Here is a 20,871-nt window from a genome sequence, read left to right on the forward strand (position 1 = left end):
GGGAAAGGAACATTAGAAACAAGCAGAAGAGGAAGAAGAAGAAGAAGAAAGAAGAAAAGAAGACGCAGAAGAAAAGGAGGAGAAGAAAAGAAAAAATAGTAAAAAAAGGGTGGGGTAAAACATGAACGAATCCACTCATCAGACTTTTTTTTTTACTCAGCTCGCTATACGTACTTTCGCACATACTAGTACTTTAGTAACTCATTACTAGGTATACAGCGAAAGCCTTGTAGAGTAAGAGAAAGTTTGCAATTGGCTTCAGGTAAAAAAAAAAAAAAAAAAAAAAAACTGTTCTCGTTCCAGGAACGCTAAGGACTACCGGCTCATGTACTTGGGCCTCTATGCCACCTTTTCCTTCCTGTTTGTCATTTTGGCGGCCCTACTATTCTATGTGGCGTGCTCCCGAAGATATCGACTCAACTGGTTCGAGAAGAATCTGCTGGAATCTGCCGAGGAATCCATGCAAAGGTAAAGAACACCCTATCATGAAAATTTGTAAATTTCTTCAAAGGTTTTTTTAACCTCCATTTGGTGAAAAGCGACAAGCTACCCAGTCTGAGTGGGACCAGAACCTCACTCGGTCTGAGAGGGGCCAGAAAAAGTCAGAATCACGCGATTGCCCAGATGGTCACCCATGGGGATATTAACCAAGCACAAATGCTGTTTAACCTCTGTAATCTATGGGAAACTGGTGCATGTAAATTGTCCTACATCTTATGTGCTTAAATCATCCTAGCTATGTACTTCTTCTGTCTCCAGTGAAAGCGACAAGCTACCCAGTCTGAGTGGGACCAGAACCTCACTCAGTCTGAGAGGGGTCAGGAAAAGTCAGAATCACGCGATTGCCCAGATGGTCACCCATGGGGATATTAACCAAGCACAAATGCTGTTTAACCTCAGTAGGTAATCTATGGGAAACTGGTGCATGTAAATTGTCCTACATCTTACGTTAAATCATCCTAGCTATGTACTTCTTCTGTCTCCAGTGAGGAAGCATTAGTCCGTGTGATATCTGAAGCAGGCAGCTCCCGATCCCTGAACAAGTCTCCCTCGCTTTCCAGTGACAAGTTCTGGGTTCCTGCCAATGTCAAGCGACACAGTTTGGTTTCCCCCGCCGACAGTTCTGCAGGTGAGTAACCTTGATTTTTTTATATTTGAGCTTTAATATAATATGGGTTATTATTAATACTTTTTAATTTAATAGCACAAATACAGTCATTTCGTTAGCAAACCTTATCTAAACGATTAAAGATCGAGCTAGGCGGGAATCCAAACAGCGCTTACCCAGGAGTCTAACAAAGGATAGATGTCCAAAAGTACCCATCACATAGATGAAGATTAGAAAAAAGTAGATAAAAAGTGGGAGTATAAAGTTGGACATCCATTCTACCTTTTTCAAATTTCGTAAATCCTCGAATATAAAACCTTTTGCTCTTAGCTTTTTACTTGATATTATTTTTCCCTCGTCCTCCTCTTCCTCCTCCTTCTTTTCTCTGAATTTTTCCAAAGCACACACACACTAGGTAGTTTTCCAAATTAAAACCCAAGTCCCAGGTGGCTATCATTGTTTTATTTCTTTTTTTTTTTTTTTGTTTTCGTTTACTTTATTTTCCAAAGAAGGACAAGGGGAAACATTAGAGAAATCCTCTCCTCTCCAAAAATTTCACTTACTCTTTGTTTTTTCCATCCCTTCGTCCTTTTTTCTATCTTTTTATCACTTCTCTTCCTCCCTTTACTTTCTCTTCCATTTCTTTTTTCTAAAATGAAATTAAATTCAAATTTCATCCTCTTGTTCTCCTTTCTCCTATTCCATTTCTCTTACCCTCTTCTTCTCCCTCCTCTTCGCTTTCAATTCCTTCCCATCCCTTCTATTGCTTCTCCTTGTTTCCATTACTTTTACACTCTTTCCCTCTCGTTTATGCTCCCTTTTCAAATTCTCTGCTCAATATTTTGCGTGGGATTTTTTGGCGAAGTATTTTTCCCCCCCCCTTCTTGTATACCGTCTGTAAAATCTCTCCTGAGAATTCTCCCTCCGTCCCTCCCTTCCAGTGCTATGATTGATGTAGGTACCTACGTGTTATAATCCCTCCACAACAGGAGCATTTTTAATGTGAAAATAAAATCTCGCCCTATGTTTTACTATTATTTGCTTTGAGGCAAATTTATGCAAATCATTTGTATTCTAAATGTTGTGTCAATTTATTGAAATCATGTATGTATCTTTGCTATGTAGAATGTATGTAGGTCAGCAATTATCTTCTTTTTAACTAATTTAATTAGGTAGGTACGTAGATATTTTTTCCCAAGGTTGATCCTACAGTAATGTTGTCCTATACATAGTTTTCTGTTTAGATAGATAAAAAGATAAGTTCATCATAATGAAATTCATAATTGACTTCAAAAACTCATCAATAAATTCACTTAAACGTAAGAACAGAAAAAAAGAGAATTTTCACTTGTGTAAGCAGTCATATTATTTTTCCCTCGTCCTCCTCTTCCTCCTCCTTCTTTTCTCTGAATTTTTCCAAAGCACACATACACTAGTTTTCCAAATTAAAACCCAAGTCCCAGGTGGATATCATTGTTTTATTTTCTTTGTTTTCGTTTACTTTATTTTCCAAAGAAGGACAAGGGGAAAAAGAAGAAGAAAACTCCCAATATTCTCAATTAATTTCTAACAAAATCATCCACTCCAGTTTCTTCTTCTTCTTCGTCGTCGTCTTCTTCTTCTTCTTCTTCTTTTCCTCTCCTCCTCTTCCTTCTTCTTCTTCTTCTACTTCTTCTCCTCCACCTTCTTCTCCTCTTCCTCCTCCTCCTTCTTCTTTTCCTCTTCCTTCTGCTTCTTCTTCTTCTTCTCCTCCTTCTTGTTTCTAGCTTTTATAAAGATTTGAAAGTTTGTTGTTGATGTTTTTTTTTTCTTCTTCATCATCAAGTGAACTATTTTTAGACTAGGTAAGGTAATTATCAACTTATCAAGTACCTACTTAGGTAGGTATTCGAAAGTGTGTTTTGTGTGTACTGTTAAGCTTATGGAAAGGGAAACTGCGGGGTTGTAGGGAACGATACACGAGTACTACCTCACCTATACCCACACAGCATGTTAAAATTACCTACTCATGTAACTCAAGCGGTGAACTTTTGAACATGCAATAACTATTCGCCTTGAAGCTGTGAGCCAAAGTAGTTTAGATATCCAGTAGTTTTCCAATAGGTTACTTATCAGTTTATCACATTTTATCATTATCACACATTAATATTTAGGCCTTGGGAATCTTGGGATACACAATTTTGAATTCAGATTTGGATTTCCCGCACATTTTAAATGGCATTTGACTTTGTATTACATACTTTCCCATCAAATATAGGAGACCTTGTTTAGACCCCTGCGCGCTGGGATAAACGGACTTTTCAGTCCCATTCAGGCAGGATATACAAAGAACGTATGTACCTATATTCTATTTTATAGGGCCTTCCGTCATAAATGTTTACCCAAAAACATAATAGGCAAAACCCTTTTCTTATTTTTCGCATGATTATTATAACTTTCTATTATTTTTCTTCCATTCGTGAAAGGTATTTGCGTGTGGCTACCTACCTGTTTTATTCAAGGTGTCTTGAATGAATTATAAGAACGGCTCACCTGTTGAAGATTTCAGGGGTAACTTTTATTCCACACTTTCGTGGAATGAGGCCCTGGTATGGAATGAAAAATGAAACCCACCGACAACGGTAATTTAATATTTTAGCTTCTCCTCGGGGGAACTAGAAAAAATGCCGGCAATTAACTATAGGGATATTTCTAATTAAATAAACAGAAGCGTATTGAAACGCAATACTCCACTCGGGGGGCGAGGACAGGCGGAAGGGAAAATAAATAAAATTGCAGAGGGAAAATTTAAGCGGACTTAAATTGCAGACGCTTTAATGCTTCGGAACTTCGGTGGCGTAGCTGATTGAATTCGGAGAAATGGACAGTGGAGGATGGACGAAATATGTATGTATCACGTGTTTTTGGAACTGACTCTCAGACTAGTTAGCTTGGAGGGTAGCGCGTCTATCTTGACAGCGCTAAGTCGCCGCGCCGCGTCCGTTAGATCTCCGAATAGGGCTAACTTTATCCTACGAAAATAGACGCGGCACACAAGGGATCAAGAAGAGACCGCCTTAACATAATAATACCGTTCTCGGAACGTTCTCGTTCGTTCTCGGAACGGCTGGCTCTCTTCGATTTCGGGACAATAAGACGTCCGTTGCTACAGTTCTCTCCATCGTACCTACTTTATTTATTTAAGAAAGAAAGGGGGGGAAACAAACTAACTATAATAACTAACCAACTAACTGAACCCTTCAAACTGATTGACTATTAACAACATCACAATAGCTGCGGCACTACTCACAACTCTGTTGATGGGGTTTTCATCAATTTCATCACAGGAGAGAATGTAACCTTCATAAATTTGGGAAATTCAATTATTTTATTATTCATATTTATCGAACGAAACATAGCAGCACCACTACATCGACAGCTTATAGTTTATTCACAGATAATAATTTGATTTTAAAGTTTGTTGTAGATGGATGAATAGGTAGTTATTTTATACGTAGTTCAGTAGTTATAAAACAGCACAAAGAATAGATAAGTAGATTGATATTTAATTTATGAACTTGAGCAAGATTGGTGGTGGCAAATTTGAAAAGTCCATGTTGTCAGTTTTGAAAGGATACTGGGTTCCACTTATAAAACATGGGTACCTAGAGGTATTATGATTTTAGAGAAATGGGGGACAATATAGGAGAAGGAGAGGATAGGAGAAAGCCAGCCGTAGGAGAGCCCTATAAGTTCAGGATAAAGTTCACCCTAGGCAAGAATCGAATCCCCAACCTAGTGCTTACAAGGCAAACGCGAAGCTAACTCTTCTTCTTCCTAGCCTTTTCGCCTATCTTAGAAGCATAGATTAAGCTTAGGATAAGAAACTCTTTGTAAAAAAATTGATATCAAATGATAGATAGGTAAGTAGATTGATATTTAATTTATAAACTTGAGCAAGATTGGTGGTGGCAAACTTGAAAAGTCCATGTTGTCAGTTTTGAAAGGATTCTGGGTTCCCACTTGTAAATCTTGGGTAGAGGTATTATGATTTTAGAGGAACGGGGGACAATATAGGAGAAGGAGAGGATAGGAGAAAGCCAGCCGTAGGAGAGCCCTATATGTTTAGGATAAAGTTCACCCTAGGCAAGAATCGAAGCCGCGACCTAGTGCTTACAAGGCAAGCGCGAAGTTAACTCTTCTTCTTCTTCTTCCTAGCCTTTTCGCCTATCTTAGAAGCATAGATTAAGCTTAGGATAAGAAACTCTTTGTAAAAAAATTGATATCAAATAAACCATAACTATACCTATTCCTATTTAAATAGGGTCGACGTACCTTCGAAGCTAACTAGACTGGCAATTTTTATTATTTCAGAGGACACAACTTCAACTTCCTTCCTCTCTTTGGGTTCTCTCTCTCTCTCTCACTTTCTTTTTCTTTCAATTTATCTTTTTTTTTCCTCTCTCTCTCTCTCTACCTCTCTTTCTTCTTCTATTCATCAGATTCCATATTTACATCTCCCTCTTTCCCTTCCTCTTCTTCTCTCTCTCTCCCCTTCTTGCTCTTATTTGTCCTCTTTGTGGCGGTGCTTTTTATTTTTTCCATTATATTCAGAAATAAATCCACCTTTGACCTCCACACTTTTTTTTCCTTTCACTCTTTCTTTCTCCTCCTCGTCTCTCTCTCTCTCTCTCCAAAGACTTCACATCCTCTTTAGTTCCCTTGCTTTATCGCCTTTTCATTCCTCTCCCTCTCTCCTTTTCTGCCAAAAAGGTTGTTATGGTTAGCACGGTGGTTTTTCGACTGCGAAAGACTAAAAGCTAGCGTAGTGTATAAATCGAGGAACGATATTTGTGACAAGCAGTTGTGGCTCAATTAGAGAAATCCTCTCTTCTCCAATAATTTCCCTTACTCTTTGTTTTTTCCGTCCCTTCGTCCTCTTTTCTATCTTTTTATCACTTCTCTTCCTCCCTTTACTTTCTCTTCCATTTCTTTTTTCTAAAATAAAATAAAATTAAAATTTCATCCTCTTGTTATCCTTTCTCCTATTCCATTTCTCTTACCCTCTTCTCCTTCCTCCTCTTCCAATTGCTTCCCATCCCTTCTCTATTGCTTCTCCTTGTCCTCCCCTTTCAAATTCTCTGCTCGATATTTTGCGTGGGATTTTTTGGCGAAGTATTTTTTCCCTCCCCTTCTTGTATACCGTCTGTAAAATCTCCCCTGAGTTTTCTCCCTCCGTTCCTGCCACCCAGTGCTATGATTGATGTAGGTACCTACGTGTTATAATCCCTCCACAACAGGAGCATTTTTAATGTGAAAATAAAATCTCGCCCTATAGAACCCCCCCCTCACTCTCTTCTCGACTCTTTTGCTAAATCTCCCCCTTACCAAGTTGAGAAATATGGCACTCGGTATTTGCCCTACATCAACGTTAGCCGTCTAAAAGGTAGCCGTCTAAAAGTTATAGCTATATATATTAGTATGATTATTTGATTATGCATTGTAGAGATAGGGAGGTAAGTACCTACCTCATTTTAGGTACCTTGGCATTTTTTTCCTCTAGAGCTAGAGTCTAGAGCAGGGGTTCTTAACCTTTTAGAATTGGCGGACCACTATTGATAAACCGAAAATCTCGCGGACCACTTGAGATTATGTATGTATAATTGTATATGCAATCAATTGTACATTGTACACGCTATGTGACAATGGGTATGTACAATCCTACATCAACGTTAGCCGTCTAAAAGGTACTTAGTCTAAAAGGTAGCTGTCTAAAAGTTATAGCTACATATATATATTAGTATGATTATTTGATTATGCATTGTAGAGATAGGGAGGTAAGTTCCTACCTCATTTTAGGTACCTTGGCATTTTTTTCCTCTAGAGCTAGAGTCTAGGTCTAGAGGTTTGATAGAGGAAACTTTAATTACGGATATCTTATCGTCCCGAAATCGAAGAGAGAAGAAGGACAGGATAGGAGAAAGCCAGCCGTTCCGAGAACGATCCTTATCTGTTTACGATAAAGTCCATCCCAGGTGGGAATCGAACCCACGACCTAGCGCTTACGAGGCAGGCGCACTACCCTCCAAGCTAACTAGGCTGGGTACTTTCACTTATTTCAGGTATTTTTCTCTCTACTAGGTAGTAGACACTAAAGTTATCCTTTCCCATAGCTGTGCCTCATTCCACGAGTAGGAGGAAATAATAGAATTTTCAAGAGTAAAGTTACCTACAATAATATAATAGTTTAGAAAAGTAAATTGTCACTATTGTAACTTTTACTCATGTAAGTTATTATTGTAACTCTACATTTGTAACTTTTATTCCACACTTTCGTGGAATGAGGCCCTGGTATGGAATGAAAAATGAAACCCACCGACAACGGTAATTTAATATTTTAGCTTCTCCTCGGGGGAACTAGAAAAAATGCCGGCAATTAACTATAGGGATATTTCTAATTAAATAAACAGAAGCGTATTGAAACGCAATACTCCACTCGGGGGGCGAGGACAGGCGGAAGGGAAAATAAATAAAATTGCAGAGGGAAAATTTAAGCGGACTTAAATTGCAGACGCTTTAATGCTTCGGAACTTCGGTGGCGTAGCTGATTGAATTCGGAGAAACGGACAGTGGAGGATGGACGAAAAATGTATGTATCACATGTTTTTGGAACTGACCCTCAGACTATTAGTTATCTTTGAGGGTAGCGCGTCTACCTTGAAAGCGCTAAGTCGCCGCGCCGCGTCGGTTAGATCTCCGAATAGGGCTAACTTACGAAAATAGACGCGGCACACAAGGGATCAAGAAGAGACCACCCTAACATAATAATACCGTTCGTTCTCGGAACGGCTGGCTCTCTTCGATTTCGGGACAATAAGACTCCGTTGCTACAGTTCTCTCCATCATACCTACTTTATTTATTTAAGAAAGAAAGGGGGAGAAACAAACTAACTAACTAACTAATTGAACCCTTCAAACTGATTGACTATTAACAACATCACAATCACAATAGCTGCGGCACTACTCACAACTCTGTTGATGGGGTTTTCATCAATTTCATCACAGGAGAGAATGTAACCTTCATAAATTTGGGAAATTCAATTATTTTATTATTCATATTTATCGAACGAAACATAGCAGCACCACTACATCGACAGCTTATAGTTTATTCACAGATAATAATTTGATTTTAAAGTTTGTTGTAGATGGATGAATAGGTAGTTATTTTATACGTAGTTCAGTAGTTATAAAACAGCACAAAGAATAGATAAGTAGATTGATATTTAATTTATGAACTTGAGCAAGATTGGTGGTGGCAAATTTGAAAAGTCCATGTTGTCAGTTTTGAAAGGATACTGGGTTCCACTTATAAAACATGGGTACCTAGAGGTATTATGATTTTAGAGAAATGGGGGACAATATAGGAGAAGGAGAGGATAGGAGAAAGCCAGCCGTAGGAGAGCCCTATAAGTTCAGGATAAAGTTCACCCTAGGCAAGAATCGAATCCCCAACCTAGTGCTTACAAGGCAAACGCGAAGCTAACTCTTCTTCTTCCTAGCCTTTTCGCCTATCTTAGAAGCATAGATTAAGCTTAGGATAAGAAACTCTTTGTAAAAAAATTGATATCAAATAAAACATACCTATACCTATTCCTATTTAAATAGGGTCGACGTACCTTCGAAGCTAACTAGACTGGCAATTTTTATTATTTCAGAGGACACAACTTCAGGCCCTGGATCCCCCACATCTCACGGCTCTGAACCCTGCGTCCGAAATGACAAACAGATCGTCCTAACAGCCCCCCTACCCCGGCCCCGCGTATCTTCCATGAATACGGCCCTGGACCATACCAAAATAGACACCTCCTTGTATCCGAATAAGGTAAGTATGCAACATTTCCCAATGGGTCACTGAAGTGAAGTAGCGTTGCGGGTGGTTGGATGGATGGTCATCTGGTGATGGTGGCTTCTCCTGACTCTATATACACCCATTTGACACATTATTTAGCTTGGGAGGAAGAGCGCCTGCTTTGTAAACTCTAGGTCGCTTGGTCGCGAAAAAATGTATGTTCAACTTGATTCTGTAAATCAAAACGTATTTGTCTTTTCTTCTTTAATTTCCAGCCTGAACCAGATGAGAAGAGCAAAGAGCCGGAAAATTGTCGAGGCATCATTCTGATTGGATTATTCTATGATCCGGCTGCTGAAATCTTGAATGTAAAATTAGTGGAGGTGAGTGGAGTACGCAAAAAGATCACATGGCTATATAGGTAACATAAAATAGAATATACCTTGTTCATCCTGCGCAAATGAGACTAAAAAGTCCCTTTACCTCAGCAGTCTTCTAAACAAGGTCTCTTCTATTCTACATAGTAAATAGTACATATACATAGTACATATATATTTAGTAACATAATACACAATGTTTACAACAAAAGGCATAACATAGATATATTATGTACATAGGTATATTTTAGCGTATTAAACTGTTGTAATGAAGGTACAGTCTAACTACACTACATAATATTATACAACTCATACTCATACATTACTATCCAAATATATCACAACAGATTATCCAAAAATATCACAACAGAGTGTTTATGACAGGTTTGACATTTTTTTAGTCTGGAATCATAAAAACAAGACTTCTAGAGCGATAAACGTACGAGTAAGTACATGGGTAAACAAACCAAGATAGTAATTTCTTTTATAGCCTTTTGCTTTGTTTTTATCGTCTTTGAATAAGCACATTTTTTTACATCATTACAACAACAAAAATTACACACAAAAAAGAGGGTTAGAAAAAGTTCATGGGGTAGGTGGACATATAAAAAAAAAAAAAAAAAAAATGTGTACATATTTTTATCGTTTCAAAGGAATGTTTTTCGTCGTTGTTGCGTTTGCGGTCTCTTCTTCTTCTCCTCTTCCTTTTTCTCTGCTCTTTCTCCTTGTGTTCATTCTTTTTTCATGCCTTGTTTATGATGGAATAGGACTGATAAGTCCCTTTACCCCACCAGTCTAAAAAGGAACAAGGACTCTTTTACTTGATGGGATGATAATGCGTAATTATGTATATAATTGAGAGTGAATCCCATTTCTCCAAGGAAGACAAGGTATGGGTTTTAGAGGTATGTCCCACTATTTTTTCAATGAGGTAGGTAGGTACCTATGTCGTGTAAGACGAGGAAATCATGACAACCACGTCTAACAATCCTCAAGTTACCTGAAGGTCCTGAAGTATGTACTTCATAAGTACCTTTTGTCACCTATTCGGGTAGACTATCCATTTAGTTTGTCCTGAAAAGGTCCATAAGATTGAAATAGACATGGAGATATTGCCCTGAACTGCTCTAAAGTGTCGGCTAAAATGACAGAGGGAATTGTAACTGCTAGGGTCTTATCGTCCCGATATCGAAGAAAGAAGGAAGACAGGATAGGAGGAAAGCCAGCCGTTCCGAGAACGAACATTATCCCATCAGGATAAAATCCACCCCGGGCGGGAATCGAACCCGCGGCCGAGCGCTTACAAGGCAGACGCGGCACCAACCAAGCTAACTAGGCTGGCCCTGTCATACCTTTGACCACAATTTTATTACAGGTTTTATGATTTTAAATTTTTATTAACATTTTACCTATTACTCACAGCTACGCAATACCTATACCTATTTTATGTTCTGAATTTTGAAAGATTTGCAGACCATTCAGCATTCAGCTATAAATTTAACTTTTTCTTCATGTCTTCAAGTCATGAAAAAGCATCATGTCTTTAGAAAACTCTCTCGTGTTGCATTGAAATTTCTTGTGTTACCAAATTAATAAGTTATAACTTACCTTAGTATATTCAATATTCACCTATTTTATTACCATTTATTTGAATTACCTATACTATACTAATTATGGTACTTTTTCATGCCTATACCGATATACCTATTATATAGCTATGCGAATTCCCTTTATTTTTTACAATAATTACCTTAAGTCAATTTTATTAATTTTGTAAATTGTATACCTATATCCTAAGAACTAATCAATTAATCAAAAGATATATAAATTATATATATAAATAAATTATATTTGAAAGTAAATACTATAAATATATACCTACAAAATGAAATTAGAGTTTTTTTCATTATCTGTACTTGTAAAGTTTAAGTAGTTGTGATGCAGGACAAGACGAGAAATGGATTTTGTCTCGTCTCTTAATAAAAAGACTAGGTAGAATTTCTCGTCATATACATAGGTAAAATACTTGAGTGATTAATTACAAAGGTAGATGTAAGTAGCGACGTATAAAATTATTCATGTTCTACACATCTACACCCTCGATTTTGACAAAATAGCTAATCAGCTATTAAATAATTCAAGTACATATGTGATCATGTCCAGTTGATGGTATCCCTCGTGTTCCTGCCGTCAGCAGAAAGACTCACTGTAAACATACTGAAAGCTCGCAACCTCCGAGTAGTGGACGATTCACGAAATTCTTCAAGTAAGTTCTAGTAATTTAGAATTAGGATTATGCTAAGCCACGCTCCAGCCTAGTTAGCTTGGTTGGTAGCGCGTCTGCCTTGCAAGTGCTAGGCCGTGAGTTCGATTCCCACCCAGGGAGGATTTTATCCTGAACGGATAATGTTCGTTCTCGAAACGGCTGTCTTCCTTCTCTCGTCGATTTCGGGACGGTAAGACCTTAGCAGTTACTAGCTTCTGTGGTGCAAGGAAAACAACAGCTAAAATTTATACAGTGGCGTCAAACCCTCACAAAAATAAAACAAATATCTGTGTACAAAAAATAAAACAAATAGGTAACATCATACTGTTCAGGGCCTAGTTTCTGGGACCTACTGTTGAGTGCTCTTGTTTTGTACCTGTACGTAATATAAGTGGTCATTAGTTACAAGAGTCTCGAAAATTTGGGGAAAAGTCACGTTCATAATAATGTAGGTGTAAGTCCTGCGTCCTCTTATGATAAACGCTCCGGAATCCCGCTAGTTCATCCCGAGGCATGGCCAAACTTGTGGAAAAGGCATGGCCGAACTTGTAGTTATCAAACTAAAAACATAAACGAAACTCAAATATTAGGCGAGCGAGGAAAAGTTTTCTCTCCCGCAGTCTCTGCAGCTGCACTCTGTGTATTTCTTATGGTGATTTTAGCGAATTGCGAAATTGTGATTTTAGCGATCAAAAATTGATCATATCTCAGGACCGGTTTAGATTTTCGCAAAATCCTTTCTTATTGCACACCCAGACCATAAAAGGAATATTCCTACCAAATTTAAGCTTTCTAGGTGTTGTGGTTCTCGAGATAGAGCGATCAGTGTGTGAAATGTGAAATGTGAATGAGTGAATGGATCTCGTTCTTATAATATAAGAAGATAGGGTGTTACCATTATGTAATATTTTGTCAATTGCCTGTATTGTATTCACTTTAAATAAATAAATTACAAAACTGTTCTCAAGTTTTTTGTAATTAATAATAAATATCTTAAAACACTAGAATTGACTAGAGCACTAAAGCAACCTGCGTGGCCGAGTGGGTATCACACTAGGCTTGTACACCGGAGGTGCCGGGTTCTTTCCAGTGGAAATTAATTGCAAAGGAGGCACTTAGTAATGCTGTGATATCCACAAAAGTTGTAAAAAAAGTCTGCTTTATCACAAATAAATTTCGAGAGAGATACATTCATAAACTATACACATATTACCCATTCCCCACGTACATTTTCAGATCCATTCGTGAAAGTGTCTATCATTCACAACGGGCGTCGCATCAAGAAGAAGAAGAGCACGGTATTTCACAACACGGTCAATCCGGGCTGGAGTGAAGCCCTCACATTCAGCATCAGTAAAGAGATCCTGGGGAGAGCCAAGATTGAGTTCCTGGTCATGCATGACAGTATTCTCAGTGAGTGACGATTGTAACGAGTCAAAATGTACCCATTTCTTATTCTCCAGACGGCATAAGCCTTTTTGTACACCTTCTAAGCGCTAGATTCGTAGAAGCATAACCCAACCTTTAGGGCATTCCTATTTAAATAGGGTCGACGTACCTTCGAAGCTAACTAGACTGGCAATTTTTATTATTTCAGAGGACACAACTTCAGGCCCTGGATCCCCCACATCTCACGGCTCTGAACCCTGCGTCCGAAATGACAAACAAATCGTCCTAACAGCCCCCCTACCCCGGCCCCGTGTTTCCTCCATGAATACGGCCCTGGATCACACCAAAATAGACACCTCCTTGTATCCGAATAAGGTAAGTATGCAACATTTTCCAATGGGTCACTGAAGTGAAGTAGCGTTGCGGGTGGTTGGATGGATGGCCATCTGGTTAATCTGGTGATGGTGGCTTCTCTCGGCTCTATACACCTATTTGACAGATTATTTAGCTTGGGAGGAAGAGCGCCTGCTTTGTAAACTCTAGGTTCCTTGGTCGCGAAAAAATGTATGTTCAACTTGATTCTGTAAATCAAAACGTGTTTATCTTTTCTTCCTTCATCTCCAGCCTGAACCAGATGAGAAGAGCAAAGAGCCTGAAAATTGTCGAGGCATCATTCTGATTGGATTATTCTATGATCCGGCTGCTGAAATCTTGAATGTAAAATTAGTGGAGGTGAGTGGTTTACGCAAAAAGTTCACATGGATATAGGCAACATAGAATAGGATATACCGCGCACCGCGCAGGATGCGCGAATGAGACTAAAAAGTCCCCTTACCCTAGCAGTCTAAACACGGTCTCGTGTATTTTGGTTTTAATAACATAATACATAATGTTTACAACAAAAATCATAACAGATATGTACATAGCCTACATAGATAGATATTATAGCGGTATTAAACTGTTAAAATGAAAGGACAGTCTAACTACACTATACTAACTTATACATATTTATATTACTGGTGGTTGTCAAAAAAAAAAAAAAAAACGATTGTAACGAGTCACCCATTTCTTATTCTCCAGACGGCATAAGCCTTTTTGTACACCTTCTAAGCGCTAGATTCGTAGAAGCATAACCCAACCTTTAGGGCTTTTGTGTATGGAGTTAAGTTTCTAAGCGCTAGGGTGTGGGTTCGATTTCCGCCAGGGGGGAATTTTATCCTAAACAGATAGCATTTGTACTCAGAAGGTTCAGAACGACTGGTATTCTTCTATACTGTCTATCTTCCTTCTCGATTTCTGGACCTCTGTTGTTAGTTCCCTCTATCAAACCTCTGGAAGAAAATTATTGAGACATGAGACTGTTAGTTGAATGAAATAATAAATTGTGAATATGTTCAATGACATTTCTTACTTTTCTCCCAACAGGTGGTGGAGAGGTGCTGGGCAAGGCCGAAGTGAGCCACGAGTGCGAGCGACAATTCTTCCATGAAATGCTGACCAACAAATCCGCCACTGCTCGCTGGCTGCTCCTCTCGGATCCCGAATGAGAACTGGAGAGCTCGTGCACTGACGAACTGGAGCTAATCGATCTGTGGAAAACTCTGTAACTCCGCGGCAGTTACTTCCGCAAAGTCGCGTTTTCAGCGGGTGATTGAAGACTCTGGGGTCGTGTGAAAGAAGCGTTCAAAAAGCTTCTGCTTCCTCTTTGTATTATTTTTCGTCGTTGTTGCGTTTGCGGCCTCTTCTTCTTCTCCTCCTCTTCCTTTTTTTCTGCTCTTTCTCCTTGTGTTCATTCTTTTTTTTATGCCTTCTTTATGATGGAATAGGACTGATGAGTCCCTTTACCCCACCAGTCTAAACAAGGAACAAGGTCTCTTTTATTTGATGGGATGATAATGCATAATTATGTATATGATTGAGAGTGAATCCCATTTCTCCAAGGAAGACAAGGTATGGATTTTAGAGGGCCAATAATTACCGATTATTATGTCCCACTATTTTTTCAATGAGGTACCTATGTATGTCGTGTAAGACGAGGAAATCATGACAACCACGTCTAATCCTCAAGTTACCTGAAGGTCCTGAAGTATGTACTTCACAAGTACCTTTTGTCACCTATTCGGGTAGACTATCCATTTAGTTTGTCCTGAAAAGGTCCATAAGATTGAAATAGACATGGAGATATTGCCCTGAACTGCTCTAAAGTGTCGGCTAAAATGACAGAGGGAATTGTAACTGCTAGGGTCTTATCGTCCCGATATCGAAGAAAGAAGGAAGACAGGATAGGAGGAAAGCCAGCCGTTCCGAGAACGAACATTATCCCATCAGGATAAAATCCACCCCGGGCGGGAATCGAACCCGCGGCCGAGCGCTTACAAGGCAGACGCGGCACCAACCAAGCTAACTAGGCTGGCCCTGTCATACCTTTGACCACAATTTTATTACAGGTTTTATGATTTTAAATTTTTATTAACATTTTACCTATTACTCACAGCTACGCAATACCTATACCTATTTTATGTTCTGAATTTTGAAAGATTTGCAGACCATTCAGCATTCAGCTATAAATTTAACTTTTTCTTCATGTCTTCAAGTCATGAAAAAGCATCATGTCTTTAGAAAACTCTCTCGTGTTGCATTGAAATTTCTTGTGTTACCAAATTAATAAGTTATAACTTACCTTAGTATATTCAATATTCACCTATTTTATTACCATTTATTTGAATTACCTATACTATACTAATTATGGTACTTTTTCATGCCTATACCGATATACCTATTATATAGCTATGCGAATTCCCTTTATTTTTTACAATAATTACCTTAAGTCAATTTTATTAATTTTGTAAATTGTATACCTATATCCTAAGAACTAATCAATTAATCAAAAGATATATAAATTATATATATAAATAAATTATATTTGAAAGTAAATACTATAAATATATACCTACAAAATGAAATTAGAGTTTTTTTCATTATCTGTACTTGTAAAGTTTAAGTAGTTGTGATGCAGGACAAGACGAGAAATGGATTTTGTCTCGTCTCTTAATAAAAAGACTAGGTAGAATTTCTCGTCATATACATAGGTAAAATACTTGAGTGATTAATTACAAAGGTAGATGTAAGTAGCGACGTATAAAATTATTCATGTTCTACACATCTACACCCTCGATTTTGACAAAATAGCTAATCAGCTATTAAATAATTCAAGTACATATGTGATCATGTCCATCAGGGAATCAGCTATTTTCATGTTTATTAGAGAATCAGTCAATGATTTTCATGTCCATTAGCCAGAAGAGAATTGATTAATCATTTTGATATCTTTTAATCCATTCCATCAGAAAATCAGCCAATAATTTTCACGTCCATCACAGAAACTGAAATCAGATGAAAATACTTTCAATTTATTGAATAGAATAGGTATTCAATAAATGGAAACTTCCGGAAAAATATAATAAAAATGATCAAGGTGAGGGTTGTTGCCTTACACCTCAGCCTAGTGTCACTCACTATTCACAGTCGAAGCTCCGTCCTTCATAAGAACCATGGTTCTCGTATTGACCATAAACACACACAGCAAATAATTTCAATTTATTGAATAGAATAAGTATTCAATAAATGGAAACTTCGGAAAAAATATAATAAAAATGATCAAGGTGAGGGTTGTTGCCTTACAACTCAGCCTAGTGTCACTCACTATTCACAGTCGAAGCTCCGTCCTTCATAAGAACCATGGTTCTCGTATTGACCATAAACACACACAGCTTGGCAATCACATCCACTTCAAACGCGACCACCTTGTTGTTTTTTTTCACCAGACGACTTTCAGTGAGGACTTTGGCCTGAGGAACCAACACCAGGGTGAATTGAGAGGCCGTAATCCGAGCCACGGTCATGATTTTCGAGCAAGCTTTGTGAAATATGACCTGCACGAACGGCGTCGCTTTGAGGGAGTTGAAATGGGAGTTGTACAGTTTGAGATGATCGGATAGTTTGCCCTTGACATTGATCTGTGAAAAAATAAATTAATTTTTCACCACCAATTTTATTACATTCTATTTTTCCCTAGCTATACATAGGTGTACAACAATTCCCAATGTTTACTTTTGTATTACATTATGTAAGGGGGGAATCTGTAGAATGCAATGAGAAAGTAAGAAAGTGGATCCAAATTTTCAAAATCTCCGAGAAGTCCAATTTATTTTTCTCTTATTGTAGCAATAAACAATCTAGCACCTACAGAGATCTGAGAATATTTTCTATACGTCATATTTCCTCGATACTCCCGTTAAAAGTTGCTCCACACACAAATAACTCAGCAAAATAAATATCATTATGCAAATTCAAATCGGTCTGGTTTTCAATGTCATAAATTTGTTTTTCTTATTCGGGAAACTTTGAGATAGAACACTGAATAATTTATCGTAGAGCGACATGGAAATCTCCCACAAGACTATGTGTGACCTATTTACAATAGATTATGACATAATTTATACAATACTATTTTGTATTATTTTTTATATTTATTGCCTGTCATAAAACTAGTTCATTTCAAGCAACTTGGATGTGAATTAATTCTTCGTGTTATCGCCGAAGCATAAATATCATATCCTCTTTGTTTTCTTCGTTTAATATCTTTTTTCCTGATGCGAGACATACTATAAAATAGTCAAAAGAGACATGCTATTACACAGGAGCTGTTTCATTACTACGATAAAGAAACCAAAAAAAGTTTGTAACCTGAGCACACACACTATCAGGTGTACCTGTTGTCAGGTCTATATGATAGCGAGTGGCTGGCCTTAGATGGCCACAATATTTTCTTTGTTGGCTCTGAAAAGAGTCCCTCCCCTTTCAATTTTCCCTCTTTTTTTTCCCTTGCTAAAACTCACCTCTTATAATTTTACCAGATAGGTATGTAAAACGAAACGTATTTACAAGAAGAATACATATCATTGTCCGCCATTTCGTTATCCCCTCCCCCTCTCTCTCTTCTTTCCCTCTTGTCCTTCTCTCTTCTCGCCAGCCTAGTTAGCTTGGTTGGTCGTGCGTCTGCCTTGTAAGCGCTAGGCCGCGGGTTCAATTCCCGCCCTGAGCGGTAACGGATATTATTCGTTTTCGTAGCGGCTGACTTTCTCCTATCCTGCCCTCCTCTTCGTTTTCGTTACGATATTTCAGTCCCTCTATATTAAACAAGAGTTTATATCGGAATCACAAAAGGCCCAATCCGAGGCTTGGGTGTAGGCGCAGACAGCCCTAAAGAATGGGTTAAGCATCTCGAAGTTAACACATCATGTGGTGCTACCACTCATAAAGGACTGATATCTTTCTGAAGTGTGATTATAAATTACCACTAGCACCTGAAGAAAAAAAAAGTCCTAAAAGACCCCCGGCCATACTAAAAGACTAGAGCTAACAACAAAATAAAGTTTCAGTTGCAGTGACATAGGACATAGGCTACATAGAGCCTGATAGCCGATGGTCCTAATTTTACTAATACCAACTTATTTCCAGGGAGATCTAGGAGAGTTGATGGTACAAGAAAACTCGTTTGTGGAAATGGAAAAAGAAAACAAGGTTTTCATTTTTAATTTCCTTTAGAAACAATAAAACAAAATAAAGTAAGGGGAAATACCTGTCAGGAAAGCTAGGTTAGAGGGGTAAACATTGCTCCACTAAATTGTACGTTAAGGCCCCCACACACGAGACCATTCATCTCCAGTCCATTGTGGTATGGTGGTCTGCCTCGGTGGTGTAGTGGTCAAGACGCTCGCCTGGTGAACAGGAGGGCGTGGGTTCAATCCCATCCGAGGTATGGAATTTTATTCTCAATATAATTTGAGTATCAGACCACAAAAATAGTACCTAGTAGCCCACTGCTGGAGTAAAGAGACTTTTTAGTTCTATGCGAGCAGTATAAATGTTTATTATTATTACTATTAACCAACCTCAGGAGCGCACTAGTAAGCACGGTGGATTCTGGATCTGGAGGTTGGTGGTTCGAGTCAACTTAAGTCAAGTCATAAAATTTAGCATACTGTGTACAGGGTTAAAATTCCTTAATATTTGTCAAATAGGTAGCCTACTGCTGGAGCAAAGAGACTTTTTAGTTCTATGCGAGCAGTATAAATGATTATTATTATTATTACTATTAACCAACCTCAGGAGCGCACTAGTAAGGTTGGTGGTTCGAGTCAACTTAAGTCAAGTCATAAAATTTAGCATACTGTGTACAGGGTTAAAATTCCTTAATATTTGTCAAATAGGTACCTTATGGCGTCTTACACGACGCGTCCATAAATAAATTCCGAATTGATGTCAATTTATTCACTACAAAATTTCGAGTTGCACTTGTCTCTTTTGTCAGAGGTAAATACTGTTTGGTTTGGTAAAGGTAGCTTATGGTATTAAGTACATACTTAATACCATAAGCTACCTTTACTGTAGATGCACCCACACACACATTCATTTTTATAATAGCATTATTATGAGTAAGCTCTAGAGCTACAAGCTGTGACATAATCTTTCACATGGATAAAGCCAATATACTCGTATGTAGAAAAGGCTGAAAAAGCGTGTGTTGTGGACAGCTTGCACACAGATGTGACCACATTTCATCTTAATGAGAGAGAGAGAGAGAGAGAGAGAGAGAGAGAGAGAGAGAGAGAGAGAGAGAGAGAGAGAGAGAGAGAGAGAGTCACAGCTTGCAGCTCTAGAGCTTACTCATAATAATGCTACTATAATTTTATTATTCTAGTAATAATTTCATTATACCTAATTATAAGTAATGTGGTAATGGACGGGTAGCTTGCCGCCGAATGGAGGGTGAAACTCCCGTCACTAAACACCTTAGCAATTCCGTTCCGAGAACGAACCTTATCTGTTTCGGATAAAGTCCGCCCCAGGTGGGATTTAAAGTCTGATTCTTTTAAAGTTTTAAACTGTTCAAATGGGTAGTCTATGATTGCTCCGTCAGTCCATCCTTTTCATTTTTTTTTTTTTTTTTTTTTTTTTTTTTTTTTAAACCTTTTTGTAAATACTGTTTGGTAAAGGTAGCTTATGGTATTAAATACATACTTAATACCATAAGCTACCTTTACTGTAGATGCACCCACACACACATTCATTTTATATGCAAAAATATCCATCATTTTCCAGTCCCTCCCTTTCTCTATCTCTCTTTTCTCTCCCTTCCTCTCTTTCCCAACCTCTCTCTTACTTCCTTCCTCTCTTTGAGTTCTCTCTCTCTCTCACTTTCTTTTTCTTTCTATTTATCTTTTTTTTCCTCTCTCTCTCTACCTCTCTTTCTTCTTCTATTCATCAGATTCCATATTTACATCTCCCTCTTTCCCTTCCTCTCTCTCGCTCCCCTTCTTGCTCTTATTTGTCCTCTTTGTGGCGGTGCTTTTTATTTTTTTCCATTATATTCAGAAATAAATCCACCTTTGACCTCCACACTTTTTTTTCCTTTCACTCTTTCTTTCTCCTCCTCGTCTCTCTGAGAGATATCTACTATGCGAGAGAGAGAGAGAGAAGGGGGAAGAAGAAGAAAAAAAAATAACAAAAAGTTTGGAGCTATAAATAAATTAATTACGTACCTTCTAAAAAAGGGGAAAGGAACATTAGAAACAAGCAGAAGAGGAAGAAGGAAGAAGAAGAAAAAGAAGAAGCAGAAGAAAAAGGAGGAGAAGAAGAAAAATAGTAAGAAAAGGGTGGGGGAAACATGAACGAATCCACTCATCAGACTTTTTTTTTTACTCAGCTTCGCTATACTTACTTTAGTACTCATTACTAGTATAGCGAAGCTAGTAATGAGAAAGTGTTGCAATCGGTCAAAAAAAAAAAAAAAAAAAAAAAAACTTTCTCCTTCCCGGTAAAAAAAAAAAAAAAAAAAAAA

At 38.0% G+C, this 20,871-nt stretch overlaps 1 protein-coding gene across 1 annotated transcript; it reads left to right on the forward strand.

Moving 5' to 3' along the window:
• Positions 1-307: 307 nt before the first annotated feature.
• LOC103514365 lies at positions 308-13,772 on the forward strand. The gene is made up of 4 exons (XM_026827175.1): positions 308-468; positions 987-1,129; positions 8,803-8,969; positions 13,593-13,772. Exons 1-4 carry the CDS (start codon positions 326-328, stop codon positions 13,734-13,736), a joined length of 597 nt encoding a protein of 198 aa, XP_026682976.1. The 5' UTR covers positions 308-325; the 3' UTR covers positions 13,737-13,772.
• Positions 13,773-20,871: the final 7,099 nt, after the last annotated feature.

The sequence above is a fragment of the Diaphorina citri genome, unplaced genomic scaffold (genome assembly GCF_000475195.1).
Source record: "Diaphorina citri unplaced genomic scaffold, Diaci psyllid genome assembly version 1.1 scaffold43, whole genome shotgun sequence".
Taxonomy (NCBI): Eukaryota; Metazoa; Arthropoda; class Insecta; order Hemiptera; family Psyllidae; genus Diaphorina; species Diaphorina citri.

Coding starts and splice junctions, on each gene's coding strand:
- LOC103514365 (XM_026827175.1), top strand. CDS start 326: ATGTACTTGGGCCTCTATGCCACCTTTTCCTTCCTGTTTGTCATTTTG. Junction 469..986: donor GCCGAGGAATCCATGCAAAG/GTAAAGAACACC, acceptor TTCTGTCTCCAG/TGAGGAAGCATTAGTCCGTG. Junction 1,130..8,802: donor CCCCGCCGACAGTTCTGCAG/GTGAGTAACCTT, acceptor TTATTATTTCAG/AGGACACAACTTCAGGCCCT.